The sequence below is a fragment of the Salvelinus sp. IW2-2015 genome, linkage group LG9 (genome assembly GCF_002910315.2).
Source record: "Salvelinus sp. IW2-2015 linkage group LG9, ASM291031v2, whole genome shotgun sequence".
NCBI classification, from domain to species: Eukaryota; Metazoa; Chordata; class Actinopteri; order Salmoniformes; family Salmonidae; genus Salvelinus; species Salvelinus sp. IW2-2015.
In genome coordinates this window covers 25,574,937-25,590,416 of record NC_036849.1, presented here as the reverse complement: position 1 = coordinate 25,590,416, position 15,480 = coordinate 25,574,937, and the positions used below count along the sequence as shown (strand labels likewise).

Here is a 15,480-nt window from a genome sequence, read left to right as displayed (position 1 = left end):
GCGCCCACTCCCTCTGGGCGGAAGAAACACAAACAAACATCACAAGTCCACTTCAGTTTACCTTCACCGATTTAACAGTACCCAACATCTTTCCCACCCAACCTGATACCACATTTGGATCAGCCAAAACGCCTTGTCATAGTAGTTACATATTCAACCTCAGGAGGCTGTAGAAATTTGGCGTGTCCCTAAAACCCTCACAAACTTTTACAGGTGCACAATTGAGAGCATCCTGTCAGGCTGTATCACCGCCTGGTATGGCAACTGCACCGCCCGCAACCGCAGGGCTCTCCAGTGGGTGGTCGGGTCTGCCCAACGCACCACCCGGGGGCAAACTACCTGCCCTCCAGGACACCTTCAGCACCCGATGTCACAGGAAGGCCAAAAAAATCATCAAGGACATCAACCACCCGAGCCACTGCCTGTTCACCCCGCTATCATCCAGAAGGCGAGGTCAGTACAGGTGCATCAAAGCTGGGACCGAGAGACTGAAAAACAGCTTCTATCTTAAGGCCATTAGACTGTTAAATAGCCTTCACTAGCCGGCTTCCACCCGGTTACGCAACCCTACACCTTAGAGGCTGCTGCCCTATATACATACAGTTGAAGTCGGAAGTTTACATACACTTAGGTTGGAGTCATTAAAACTAGTTTTTCAACCACTCCACAAATTTCTTGTTAATTAACAAACTATAGTTTTGGCAAGTCGGTTAGGATATCTACTTTGTGCACGACACAAGTAATTTTTCCAACAATTGTTAACAGACAGATTTTTCACTTATAATTCACTGTATCACAATTCCAGTGGGTCAGAAGTTTACATACWCTAAGTTGACTGTGCCTTTAAACAGCTTGGAAAATTCCAGAAAATTATGTCATGGCTTTAGAAGCTTCTGATAGGCTAATTGACATAATTTGAGTCAATTGGAGGTGTACCTGTGGATATATTTCAAGGCCTACCTTCAAACTCAGTGCCTTGTTGCTTGACATCATGGGGAAATCAAAAGAAATCAAGCGAAGACCTCAAGAAAAAAATTGTAGACCTCACAAGTCTGGTTCATCCTTGGGAGCAATTTCCAAACGGCCTGAAGGTACCAAGTTTCATCTGTCAAAACAATAGGCGCAAGTATAAACACCATGGGACCACGCAGCCGTCATTACCGCTCAGGAAGGAGACGCGTTCTATCTTCCTAGAGATGAACGTACTTTGGTGCGGAAAAGTGCAAATCAATCCCAGAACAACAGCAAAAGACCTTGTGAAGATGCTGGAGGAAACAGGCTAAAAAGTATCTATATCCACAGTAAAATGAGTCCTATACTACATAACCTGAACAGGCCGCTCAGCAAGGAAGAAGCCACTGCTCAAAAACTGACATTAAAAAAGCCAGACTACCGTTTGCAACTGCACATGGGGACAAAGATCGTACTTTTTGGAGAAATGTACCTCTGGTCTGATGAAAACAACAAAATATAACGTTTGCCATAATGACCATCATTATGTTTGGAGGGAGAAGGGGGCGATTTGCAACCCGAAGAACACCATCCCAAACGTGAAGCACGGGGGTGGCAGCACATGTTGTGGGGGTGCTTGCTGCAGGAGGGACTGGTGCACTTCACAAAATAGATGGCATCATGAGACAGTAAAATTACGTGATATATTGAAGCAACATCTTCAAGACATCAGTCAGGAAGTGAAAGCTTGGTCGCAAAATGGGTCTTCCAAAGGGACAATGACCCCAAGCATTCTTCCAAAGTTGTGGCCAGAACTGGCTTAAGGACAACAAAGTCAAGGTATTGGAGTGGCCATCACAAAAGCCCTGGACCTCAATCCTGTAGAAAATGTGTGGGCAGAACTGAAAAAGTGTGTCGAAGCAAAGGAGGCCTACAAAACTGACTCAGTTACACCAGCACTGTCAGGAGGAATGGGCCAAAATTCACCCAACTTATTGTGGGAAGCTTGTGGAAGGCTACCCGAAACGTTTGACCAAAGTTAAACAATTTTAAAGGCAATGCTACCAAATACGAATTGAGTGTATGTAAACGTCTGACCCACTGGGAATGTGATGAAAGAAATAAAAACTGAAATAAATCATTCTCTCTACTATTATTCTGACATTTCACATTCTTAAAATAAAGTGGTGATCCTAACTGACCTAAGACATGGACTTTTACTAGGATTAAATGTCAGGAATTGTGAAAACTGAGTTTAAATGTATTTGGCTAAGGTGTATGTAAACTTCCGACTTCAATTTATACACAGGCCAACAGTCGAATTCAAAATCATGTTAAATTCAGTCGCTACGTTAAACGTTACTTTTTGTATCCTTGTAAGATTTTTTTCTAGACAAACATGGTTACTTTGTATCATGATGCGAATACAACATTGATAACTAAGCGCTGATAAATAAGGGGCTATTTATCCAACAAATGCCCTAACTAATGGATGGGATTGGGTTGAGTTGGAGGTAGAGTAATCTGATCCTAGATCAGTGGTAGGGGAGCAATGTTTACCTCTCGAGCACTGAGGTATAGGTTATCAAAGCTGCGCTTTACATGCGCATTGCGCACAATGGTGGAAGTAGTTCTGATATTCTGCGAATGGGTGTCCCTCCCCCTGGCCATTTATAGATAGCTAGCTTCTAACGTTATTAGTTAGATAAATTACGCACGGTGAGGGTTTTACAATAAATACATGTCGTCGCTTTCTTCTAAGTAAGTAGCTAACCGTGTGTGTTGATATAATTGCTGGGTAACAATGGGACTATTGCTGACTTGTTAATACGCTAGCTAGCTGACAATAGCCAATGAACTGCTTGCCTAAGTTATCTTGCTAGTTCACTAGATAGATAGCTAACTTTGCTAACGTTAGCTAAAGTTGTGTTTTCAGCTTGTTTGTTTGTTGTTTATCGGAGTTCGTGCTAGACATATTTTCTGAATGCATGTACGTTAACTGTTTATGTAGTATTTTGTAGTTGAGACCCATGGCCGGGGATAACTTTACGTTTTAGTGAAAGTTMATCAATTAGCTAGCTTCTGTTAGTTATAGCTAATTTAGTGTCCTGGGTTTGGGATAGAGAGGCGTGTAAAGTTAACTTGAGTGCCCGACAGCCAATTAGCTTGCTAACTAACGTTAGCAAACTAACGAAACAATTTACTTGGCTGCCTCATTAATTACAGTCCACTATAACAACTGCATAGCAAGTAAGCCACGTTTCAATTTTAATTCTGGCAAATATATTTTCTTTGCTGCCTTTACTGGTAACCATAGAGTTGTTGTTGAGTGACATAGCAAGTCTTGACCCATTTGGATTAGTAGTTCATAAAGAAAAGTTGAGAAGGTCTTATTTCATATAACAGGTAAGGTATTGATTGCTATGGAAGTTGTGTGTGTGATATTAAGTGTCTCGTTTGCCTATAGTGCCTCATAGCTCCCAGGGTGTGTGAGGGAGTGGAAGGGGGCGCGACTGCTACAGTTTGAGAAGAGCGAGAAAGGCGTTCTGCCTTCACACCCCCCAGAGGAGAAGAGTAGCATAGTCCTTCTCAGAGATCTGTATTGCTGTGATGTCAGAGGGAGACGGTAAACCCCTCCAGGTCCCGGAAGCCAAGGCAGAGACGGTGACCCCAAGTGGCCAGGGACCTGCGTCTGTGTGTCCCCCTGTAACGGGGCCTCCCGCCACCACCCCCACAGAGGATGAGGAGGAGGAGAGCGAAGACGAGTCGGAGATCCTGGAGGAGAGCCCCTGCGGCCGCTGGCAGAAACGCAGAGAGGAGGTGAGACGGGAGACCGTTGGACTGTCAATGAACGTTTTGCAACTGCGTTTGTGAAGGTACTGAACCATGTCTCTGCCTCTGTTCTCTCTCCCAGGTGAACCAGCGGAATGTCCCAGGGATAGATGCTGCCTACCTGGCCATGGACACGGAGGAAGGGGTGGAGGTGGTCTGGAACGAGGTCATGTTCTCAGAGAGGAAGAACTTCAAGCTGCAGGAGGTACAGTATGCCTGGCGGCGACACCAGCAGGATGCGCAGTCTGAAATCAGACCCCCAGTGTCCTTTTATTGACTCATTATTTAATCTGAACTCAAATTCAAACAGCTCAAGGCTTCCTTTCTAAGTAGCTGAATACAGGCAGCTCTGGCCTTACAATAAAATCTAATTTTATTTATACACCACATTTCAGACATGGAATGCAATGCAATGTGTGGTTTACAGGGGGGTGAAACTGCTTCAGACTTCCTGAGGTCATGTATTCAGTGATGAAAATAACTTGAGGTGTAGACAAAGGGAAAAAAATAAGTTAAGAAGAATCATTCAAAGTATGTTGTTACATTGTTCCATCATTTCACTCACACGCTTTGATGCTTCTATCTCATGATGCAATCTGGCCTGGAGGAAGAGAGAGCATTTGGTATTTCCCCCCTCCTCCTCTCTCGTGTCTAGTAGAACTGTTATCTTTGTACTTGAGCGAATATCTAATTTCATATGCCTTGCACACTGATACAAACAGTTGAACCCACCACTACAGACCCTGTTTATTTAAATGTTTACCATGTCTATCCACCTCTGTGAACAGGAGAAGGTGAAGTCTGTGTTTGACAACCTGATTCAGCTGGAACATCTCAACATCGTCAAGTTCCACAAGTACTGGGCTGACATTAATGACATCAACCGCGCCAGGGTAAGTTCTGTCTGCTACGGGAGGAGAAACCTTCCTTGTTTGGCCTGGTTGATATAATCAGGACTGAATGCGAGTGAGGAGTGAGTGAAATGACAACATTTCATTTACAACATTTCAACATTTTATGTAACAACATAATTTGAATGATTCTTCTTAACTTATTTTTTCCTTTGTCTACACCTCAGGTTATTTTCATCACTGAGTACATGTCTTCGGGAAGTCTGAAGCAGTTTCTGAAGAAGACCAAGAAGAACCACAAGACTATGAATGAAAAGGTGCAGATATCATAATACAATTGACCCTGCCCACCAAGTCACCTACAACACAGTAGCACATCAAAGGATGCTTAGCGTATAAGAAGACGTTCAATAGTCTACATGTAACAGGAAGTATGTTGTTTGTTTGTTTGTTCTTTAGGCGTGGAAGAGATGGTGCACCCAGATCCTCTCAGCCCTCAGGTCAGTCTTTCTCTCACAGAGACCAACTCTGTCATAGCTGCAACGCTAATACCAGGACCCCATATCCAATCCAAATGGGCAGCCAGMGTCATGCTCAGTAGGCACGAAACATGGCTGAAATTTTTTAAACCGAGTGAAATGGGGAGGTACTAATACCCGATGTTGTCAACATTTTTTATTTCCATTCCAAAATATTTTCCTGTGTAGTGCGCTACTGAACCTACCCTGGTTTATGAGGTAAGCCAAAAAAACACAGTGCTTTACTTCTCTGCTTTCTGATGTGGCTCTGTAGTTACCTCCACTCCTGTGAGCCACCCATCATCCACGGCAACCTGACCTGTGACACCATCTTCATCCAACACAACGGACTCATCAAGATAGGATCAGGTAGGACTCTAGTCATAACCACTGGTTTATTACTGGCTTAGCTGCACTGTCCAGGCCAGCCCTATCTTCCAGAGATAACATAGTTATAACAGATTTATAGACTGTGTCTAACCCAGTATAMCTGTTTTTCTCCTTCAGTGGCTCCAGACACCATCAACAACCATGTAAAGACCTGCAGAGAGGAGCAGAAAAACCTGCATTTCTTCGCCCCGGAATATGGCGGTAAAGAAGGACATTTTATGGATAGGTTATATGTTTGGTTATTTGTAGGGTAAAAGGAATGCATATATTCTCAGGAAATGATAGACTATTGAGTCACTCAATCCAATGTTTCCTATCTTACATTCTCCCACCTGTAGCTGTTGCAGATGTCACTACTGCAGTGGATATCTATTCCTTTGGGATGTGTGCCTTGGAGGTGAGATGGGAGACTTAACATCACCAATTTCCCATGTCGATTTCTCTGTGTGCCAGAATTTTTGATGTCATCACTCCGCATCATTTTTATGTGACGGTGTTGCGACTTGTGTTGGGTGGGTGGTGGTGATATCATTGTGTGTTGTGTAGATGGCAGTATTGGAGATCCAGGGGAATGGAGAATCTTCCTACGTCTCTCAGGAGGCCATCAACAATGCCATACAGTCACTGGAAGACCTACTGCAGAGGGTAGGAGAGTGTTTGTCTGTGTGCGTAAACATGAAACATGACATAATACAGAACATTAATAGATAAGAACAGCTCAAGGGCAGAACTACATACATTGCGTGCATGTATTATAAGATTTTACCTGGAAGTGTGTGTGTGATGCCATGTGTGTGTACCTTGCAGGAGTTTATCCAGACTTGTCTGGAGGCTGACCTGTTTAAGAGACCTACAGCCAGAGAGCTGCTGTTCCACCAGGCTCTGTTTGAGGTGCCCCTGTTGAAGCTGCTAGCTGCACACTGCATAGTCAGCCACCAGCGTGAGTTTTATTGTACACACACACTCTCACTCACATACTCTGCATCATCAGCCACCAGTGTGAGTCTTATCACACACACTCCAGTTTGAGACTCAAACACAAGACACACGCATGCTCACAAATACACACACTGCATTGTCACCACCAGCGTGAGTACCCCTAATCTTTTCCATACCTCTTTCAGATATGATCCCTGAGAATGCCTTAGAGGAGATCACTAAGAACATGGACCCCAACCTCATCATTGCTGAGATAAAAGAGGGTGTGCAGCTCAAGTAAGAGACAACAGTTTATACTTCAAGGAAGCCACAGTTGGTTTTTGATCTCAGGGTATTTTCTTCAGAAACCTGTGCTGATCCTGTTTCTTTCCTCATCAGGCTGTCTCAGTTTCCTGCCTTGGAGCTGGATAAGTTCCTGGAGGATGTCCGGTAAGTAACTTCCCATCAACTATTGACCACGACGGGACAGATGTCCAGCATGCTCACCACTAGAGGGCGTAGTTAACCCACAGCACTCACTCTACCACTACAGTACTAGACAATGATCCTGTAATGCACTATACAACCACCTGGTGGCAGTATTTAACTTGGACTGTTATTCTGCTTTGCCTGTATCTCAAATGTGTTTGTATCCAGCCCTTCCATCACTCTTACTTTTAGTTGAAGTATTGCTAGAATCTCTATTTGAAAAATGAATGAAAATACCTGCAAACTCAAGATTTGCTCCCGGAGTTTGAATTTGCACGGTTTTAAACAACCCGGGGTCTTCACTTTGGCCTTAATTAAATGTGTGTAAGATTAATGCCTGTCTGTGATTTGACCCCCCCTGATTGGTCACAAACAAATAAAATGTGTACTTTACCTGTCTAATCATGACATGTAAAATAACCCCGCTGCCCTCCCTACCCAACAGGAATGGCATCTACCCCCTGACAGCATTTGGCCTGCCCTCTCACCAGCAGCCCCAGCAGTCCCCTGTTAAGTCCCCCATTGTCACCCCTTCTGTCAAATCCCCCACCCCAGAACCTGCTGAACTAGAGACACGCAAGGTGAGGGGGAAAGTATACAAATCCACTCAATGAACTAATAATGGTAATACTACGTAATACATTTTATTTGTTGGCTTCCTATCTACATTTCTCACCTTCTGCAGGTTGTTCAGATGCAGTGTAATATTGAGCCGGTGGAGGAGGGTGCAAAACATCATGTAAGTAGCGTTAATCAAATTATTTTTTAGATCAGTGAATAAAAGTTAGATGACCATAGACGAGTGTGTTCTAGTGGCCAGTCACTGAATGTGTAACCGTTACATCTCCTTTCCATCCACAGCTGACACTACTGTTGAAGCTGGAGGACAAACTCAACAGACACTTAAGCTGTGACTTGTTACCCAGTAAGAACAAGAGATAGAAACACACAGACATTGATCTGGGCAGGCAGGGGCTGGAGATCAAAGTATACGAACAGCTAAAAGAAAAGGAAGACTGCACACACACTGAGATCTATGCTATTGGCAACCCAGTGTGCTTTATTAGACAACGCTTGGACCCTTAGGTCTTCTATAATAATAGCCTGACAATCCACAGCCCATATACTGCTCCCAAGGGGGCCAATATGATTAAGTCTTACAGGATGGTCCCTCTCCTAACAGGCCAGACAGACCACAAGTCACCATCAAACTATGTTATAACCCATATGTTATCTTATAGAGGATATGTTATCTTTGGGTGAGATAACATAACCACACAGCATTCCTTTAAACCAGGGATGGGCAAATGGCAGCCCTGAGATAAATTTAAAATATGTACAATAGCAATCAAAAGTTTGGACACACTCATTCAAGGATTTTTCTTTATTTTAAAATTGTAGAATAATAGTGAAGACATCAAAATGCTGAAATAACACATGGAATCATGTAGTAACCAAAAAAGTGTTTAACAAATATATTTTTGATTTTTCAAAGTAGCCACCTTTTTCCTTGATGACAGCTTTGCACACTCTTGGCATTCTCTCAACCAGCTTCGCCGGGAATGTTTTTCCAACAGTCTTGAAAGAGTTTCCACATATGCTGAGGACTTGTTGGCTGCTTTTCCTTCACTCTGCGGTCCAACTTATCCCATACCATCTCAATTGGGTTGAGGTCGGGTGATTGTGGAGGCCAGGTCATATGATGCAGCACTCCATCACTCTCCTTCTTGGTCAAATAGCCATTACACAGCCCGGAGGTGTGTTGGGTCATTGTCCTGTTGAAAAACAAATGATAGTTCCACTAAGCGCAAACCAGATGGGATGGCGTATCGCTGCAGAATGCTGTGGTTGCCATGCTGGTTAAGTGTGCCTTGAATTCTAAATAAATCACTGACAGTGTCACCAGCAAAGCACCGTCAACCCTCCTCCTTCATGCCGTTCACCTACTCTGCGTCTCACAAAGACACGGTGGTTGGACTCATCAAATGTGGACTCATAAAATGTGGACTCATCAGACCAAAGGACAAATTTCCACCGGTCTAATGTCCATTGCTCGTGTTTCTTGGCCCAAGCAAGTCTCTTCTTCTTATTGGTGTCCATTAGTAGTGGTTTCTTTGCAGCAATTCGACCATGAAGGCCTGATTCACGTAGTCTCCTCTGAACAGTTGATGTTGAGATGTGTTTGTTACTTGAACTCTGAAGCATTTATTTGGGCTGGTAACTCCAATGAACATATTCTCTGCAGCAGAGGTAACTCTGGGTCCCAGTTTCATCATAGCACTTGATGGTTTTTGCGACTGCACCCGAAGAAGCTTTCAAAGTTCTTGAAGTTTTCCGGATTGACTGACCTTCATGTCTTAAAGGAATGATGGACTGTCGTTTCTCTTTGCTTATTTGAGCTGTTCTTGCCATAATATGGACTTGGCTTTCGTCTGTATACCACCCCTACCTTGTCCTTACTGATTGGCTCAAATGATTGGCTCAAATGCATTAAGAAGGAAAGGAATTCCACAAATTAGCTTTTAACAAGGCACACCTGTTAATTCAAATGCATACCAGGTGACTACCTCATGAAGCTGGTTGAGAGAATGCCAAGAGTGTGCAAACCTGTCATCAAGGCAAAGGGTGACTACTTTGAAGAATATAAAATATATAACACTTTTTTGGTCACTACAGGATTCCATATATGTTATTTCATAGTTTTGATGTCTTCACTATTATTCTACAATGTAGAAAATAGTAAAAATAAAGAAAAACCCTTGAATGAGTAGGTGTGTCCAAACTTTTGACTGGAACTGTATATGTATATATTTTTTTGGGGGGGTACACTCATTCGGAGTCTCAACTTGCTGTTGTGAATTAGAATAGTAGAATACACAAGGTGAATGTGGGTACCAGACCTGCGAGCAACTGCTGCCCCTCATGATGTTCAGATTTATTGTGGGCCCCACCCCCATCAAAGTTGCCCATTCCTGCGTTAAAACAATGTCAGAATTTACAATTGGAGAGATTTACAGTTATAACCCTCCCAGCTCTTGTGTCGGACTCTGTGTGTGTATTGTCTGGGAATGGCACAACTTTGGCCATCCAAGCCTGTCTGAGTGTGTGTTTTTGTCTTTATGACTCCAGACACTGGCCTGCCCTAGTGTACTGTAACCCCAGCCTAACCCACACCAGTGGGGCTGCTCCTATCGCATGCATAGCTGCCACCAACAGACTGTGTGCGTGGACGTACATGCATGTGTGCCGTGTATGTGTGAAAAGTAGCTGGAGAGTCTAACGTGCAGATAAGATGGAATGGGGAGGGTGGGGGGAATGCATGGAAGGCCATATCAGGGATCCCTAGACAGTACAAACAGGATATTATTGAACCCTGTAAGGAATAGAGGTTTAAGTCAGGGATATACATGGAACACAAGTCTTTGCATGGCCAGGTGGGTGTGTCCAGACACACACACGGCAGGCGTCTAGTGTTGCAGGCCTGCGTGTTGAGAATTGCAGGCATGTGTGTATGCTGCTGGCAGCTGCTCTCTGGGGAMGGCTGGGCACTGACACTTTCTGCAGTAGGCACACACATTATGCGTCTATCAGTGATGGTAAGATTATAACAGGAAGAGACTAGGCACTACGGTTTCTGTCTAAAGTCCAATGTAACTCTGTGGTTAATGTTGGTGTTACCAACCCATTTAATTTTGCACTTAAAGGGCAACTTCACTGCTAGACAATGTGTGTGTGTTTCCACTGACCCTGCTGTCTGTTCTGCTTCAGATGAGAATGTACAGGAACTGGCTGTTGAGCTGGTACAACTGGGCTTCATCAGCGAGGTAAGGGTGTACTTGTGTGAGAGAGAGGAACAAGTGTGTGTGTTTGTAGGGGTTCTGTGGTAGAGAGGTGTGTGTCAGGGTTTGTGAGTGTAATTGTTGTAGCTGGCATAGGAGAGGCAGTGAGTGTCCATTGAGAGGGTCACACCCTGCACCCACTTCAGCTCTCACTGACCCCTATAAACACACACACCCAAATGCCAGATAGCAGCTCCTGCTCTACACTCTACTACAGATAGGACTGTCTGTTTTTAGATTCTCTCACTCTTACTTTGTGCCTTCAGAAAGTATAAACATCCGTTGACTTTTCTCACATTTACAGCCTGAATTTAAAATGGATTAAATTGAGATTGTGTGTCACTGGCCTACACACAATACCCCATAATGTCAAAGTGGAATTATGTTTTTTAGATTATTTTAACAAATTAATTTTAAAATAAAAAGCTGAATGTCTTGAGTCAGTAAGTATTCAACCCCTTTTGTTATGGAAAGCCTAAATAAGTTCAGGAGTAAAAATGTGCTTAATAACTTGCATGGACTCACTCAGTGTGCAATAATAGTGTTTAACATGATTTTTGAATGACTACCTCATCTCTGCCCCACACATACAAGTATCTGTAAGGTCCCTCAGTCAAGCAATGAATTTCAAACACAGATGCAACCACAAAGACCAGGGAGGTTTTCCAATGCCTCACAAAGAAGGGCACCTATTGGTAGATCGGTAAAAAACACTGACATTGAATATCCCTTTTAGCATGGTGACGTTATTAATTATTCTTTGGYTGGTGTGTCAATACACCCAGTCACTACAAGGATATAGGCGGCCTTCCTAACATAGTTGCCGGAGAGGAAGGAAACCGCTCAGGGATTTCACCATGAGGCCAGTGGTGACTTTAAACGGTTACAGCTTTTAATGTCTGTGGTAGGAGAAGACTGAGGATGGATCAACAACAGTGTAGTTACTCCACAATACTAACCTAAATGACAAAGTGAAAAGAAGGAAGAAAAACATAAAAAAAATATGTATCCTGTTTGCAATAAGGCACTAAAGTAGAACTGCAAAAAATGTGGCAAAGCAATTAACTTTTTGTTCTGAATACAAAGTGTTATGTTTGGGGCAAACACATCACTGAGTACCACTCTTCATATTTTCAAGCATGCTGCATCATGTTATGGGCATGCTTGTCATTGGCAAGGACTAGGGAGTTTTTTTATTATTAACAAAATAGAGCTAAGAACAGGCAATATCCTAGAGGAAAAATAGGTTCAGTCCTGCTTTTCAACAGACACTGGGAGATTAAATTCACCTTCAGCAGGACAAGTACCTAAAACACAAGGCCAAATAGACACTAGTTACTAACCAAGACAACGTTGAATGTTCCTGAATGGCCTAGTTACAGTTTTGACTTAAATCAGCTTGAAAATCTATGGCAAGATTTGAAAATGGTTGTCTAGCAATGATCAACAACTAACCTGACAGAGCTTGAACACAATCCAGGTGTAGAAAGCTCTTAGGCTGTAGTCGCTGCCAAAGGTGATTGATTCTAACATGTGATGACTCAGGGGTGTGAATACTTTTATGTAAATTACATATTTCTGTATTTCATTTTCAATAAATTTGCAAAAATATCTAGCCATGTTTTCACTTCATTATGGGATATTGTGTGTAGATGGGTGAGAAATATATTTTTAATCCATTTTGAATTCAGGTTATAACAACAAACTGGAATAAGTCAAGMGGTATGCATACATTCTGAAGGCACTGTATATCTCTGAAGCATGGCATCCATAATATCTCCCACAGCTGTTGAATCTTCAATATGTGTTGCCGCTCCACAACATGTTAATTGATAGATTGTCCCTACAGGTGGACCAAAGCAGGATGGCCACTGTGCTAGAAGAGGCCTTCACCAAGTTCTTCAGCAGGAACGGTTCCCTCAATCCCGTCACTGTGTCCTCATAACAGGATCAACATGGACCCCCACTCCATTACCTATAATACCCCCTACATGCTTGTTACAACCCTCCCTTTCTTACCCCTAAGGATCCATGGATCCCCACTTCAGTACCTATATACCTATAGGCAGGCTCAGGCCTACACCTATACCCCTGCTGGCCCCAACCACCACACATACACACCCCCTGCCTCAGACTCTTTCACCCAAACCTTGTGTGGTGTCTTCTATTTCTCTGGAGGACCATAGAGCCTTATTATGGGGCTGTCTGAGTCAGTCCCTCTCTGTTTAGTTCTCTATATACACAGTAGCAACTTATTTTGGAAAGGAAGCCAACACAGTTATCATATGTCAGTGTTACTTGTTTGTGTTTTATATCTTTGCCATTTGCCTTCTCGGTGGCTGTATACATGCACACGCTATCCGCCTTAAAGTTCTCTGCTTCAGTGTGGTCACGCACAGCTGTGCATGAATGTCTGCAGTGAACTTACCTGTAGGTGACCATTGTAGGCTGCGTCTAGACAGCATGCCAAATTCTGATCTTTTTTTCCCACTAATTGGTCTTTTAACCAATGAAAAAGATCTGATCAAGATCTGAATTGGGCTGCCTATCTAAAGGCAGCCATATAAATATATATGAGTGGGATAGGGGAAGTCTAGGGGCTATATTTATGTTATAAATGTGTCATTGTATCTTTCCTATTTTTGTTTTTTACACTCTGAAATAGTTTACTGTGGTCAACTGATGGAGCCACACCCCCATCGAGGCTGAGCCAATAGTCTGGGAGGGGCTGTATTTACAGTCAAAGCAGAGGAACAAGCTGAAGGATTTACTGGAGATGGCCAATGGCTGGAGCTGTAGTTTAGAGGTGTTTGGGTGGTGAACAGTATTCATTCCTCTGATTTGTTATCACAACTTTATCTGTTCTGTAAAAAAATATATACTTTACATTGTTTGGCAAACCTTATTTCTTATAGTGTACTTGGATAATGAAATGGTTTCCTTTGGACGTTCCGTTGAATATTCTGGCTATTAAGAAAGTGTTTTTGTTGTGAACAGCAGGTAAGGGTTTTACTTTACTGTACACATCCAAAGAGGAGTTTGTATGACGAGTAAATATATATAGATATGTGGACAAATTGTTAATGTAGTGGCCTGGCTGTGTGACTGGCTGTTGTCTTGCCAAATGCAACAATGAAATGCTGTTGAACGCAGTTAGGTAACCTGGGTCACATTCAGTAGGACACAATGTTGTGGAATTAAAATCTGTTTTACGGTTACTGTAATATTCAATGTGCTTTTTTTTTCTCTTTATAGTCTATGTTCTGAGGAGCACTTGGGCAGTGTAGTTAGTGGTTGAGAAAGAGGGTGTGTGTGCATGAGAAGTAAGTTTGTGCTCGTGTGCCTTCTGACAAGTGTGTATCCTATGACAGCCTCTGCAATGTATGACTTTCTGTTTCCTCTTTAAATGGTTTGTATTTTGTTTCCTCTTTAAATTGTTTGGTATTTTCTATTTGTAAATAAATATGTAATGCACCACCTCTGCCCAAATGTCTCATCATTCATTATTTACTGAATCTCCTTCCAACTGGGATGTTTAATCAGGAAGTGCTAACAGTAGCTCAGTGAATACAGTTGAAGTCGGAAGTTGACATACACTTAGGTTGGAGTCATTAAAACTCTGCATATTTCTTGTTAACAAACTACAGTTTTGCCAAGTCGGTTAGGACATCTACTTTGTGCATGACACAAGTAATTTATCCATTAACTATTTACAGACAGATTATTTCACTTATAATTCACTGTATCACAATTCCAGTGGGTCAGAAGTTTACATACACAAAGTTGACTACATTTAAAAAGCTTGGAAAATTCCAGAAAATTATGTCATGGCTTTAGAACCTTCTGATAGGCTAATCGACATCATTTGAGTCAATTGGAGGTGTACCTGTGGATGTATTTCAAGGCCTACCTTCAAACTCAGTGCCTCTTTTCTTGGAATTATGGGAAAATCAAAAGAAATCAGCGAAGACCTCGAAGAAAAGAAAATTGTAGACTATATGTCTGGTTCATTCTTGGGAGCAATTTCCAAACGCCTGAAGGTACCATGTTCATCTGTACAAACAATAGTACGCAAGTATAAACACCATGGGACCACGCAGCCATCATACCGCTCAGGAAGGAGACGTGTTCTGTCTCCTAGAGTTGAACGTACTTTGGTGTCAAAAGTGCAAATCAATCCCAAAACAACAGCACAGGATCTTGTGAAGATGCTGGCGGAAACAGGTACAAAAGTACAGGTACAAAAGTATCTATATCCACAGTAAAACGAGTCCTATATCGACATAACCTGAAAGGCCGCTCAGCAAGGAAGAAGCCACTGCTCAAAAACCGACATAAAAAAGCCAGACTACAGTTTGCAACTGCACATGGGGACAAAGATCGTACTTTTTGGAGAAATGTCCTTTGGTCTGATGAAACAAAAATAGAACTGTTGTGTCATAATGACCATCATTATGTTTGAAGGAAAAGGGGGAGGTTTGCAAGCTGAAGAACACCATCCCAACCGTGAAGAACGGGGGTGGCAGCATCATGTTGTGGGGATCCTTTGCTGCAAGAGGGACTGGTGCACTTCACAAAATAGATGGCATCATGAGGAGGAAAATGATGTGGATATATTGAAGCAACATCTCAAGACATAAGTCAGGAAGTTAAAGCTTGGTTGCAAATGGGTCTTCCAAATGGACAATGACC

The 15,480-nt window shown here is 42.6% G+C and overlaps 1 protein-coding gene across 1 annotated transcript; it reads left to right on the top strand.

Moving 5' to 3' along the window:
• The first annotated feature begins 2,621 nt into the window (after positions 1-2,621).
• Positions 2,622-13,264, top strand: LOC111968873 (nuclear receptor-binding protein). The gene is made up of 18 exons (XM_023994799.3): positions 2,622-2,712; positions 3,419-3,771; positions 3,866-3,988; positions 4,572-4,676; positions 4,862-4,951; positions 5,094-5,134; positions 5,427-5,521; positions 5,660-5,743; positions 5,881-5,939; positions 6,089-6,187; positions 6,350-6,482; positions 6,667-6,757; positions 6,860-6,910; positions 7,395-7,530; positions 7,635-7,688; positions 7,811-7,874; positions 10,718-10,773; positions 12,638-13,264. The coding sequence occupies exons 2-18, from the start codon at positions 3,562-3,564 to the stop codon at positions 12,731-12,733; spliced, it is 1,587 nt and encodes a 528-aa protein (XP_023850567.1). The 5' UTR covers positions 2,622-2,712; positions 3,419-3,561; the 3' UTR covers positions 12,734-13,264.
• The last annotated feature ends 2,216 nt before the right edge of the window (positions 13,265-15,480 follow it).

Coding starts and splice junctions, on each gene's coding strand:
- LOC111968873 (XM_023994799.3), top strand. CDS start 3,562: ATGTCAGAGGGAGACGGTAAACCCCTCCAGGTCCCGGAAGCCAAGGCA. Junction 3,772..3,865: donor GGCAGAAACGCAGAGAGGAG/GTGAGACGGGAG, acceptor TCTCTCTCCCAG/GTGAACCAGCGGAATGTCCC. Junction 5,522..5,659: donor ACTCATCAAGATAGGATCAG/GTAGGACTCTAG, acceptor TTTCTCCTTCAG/TGGCTCCAGACACCATCAAC.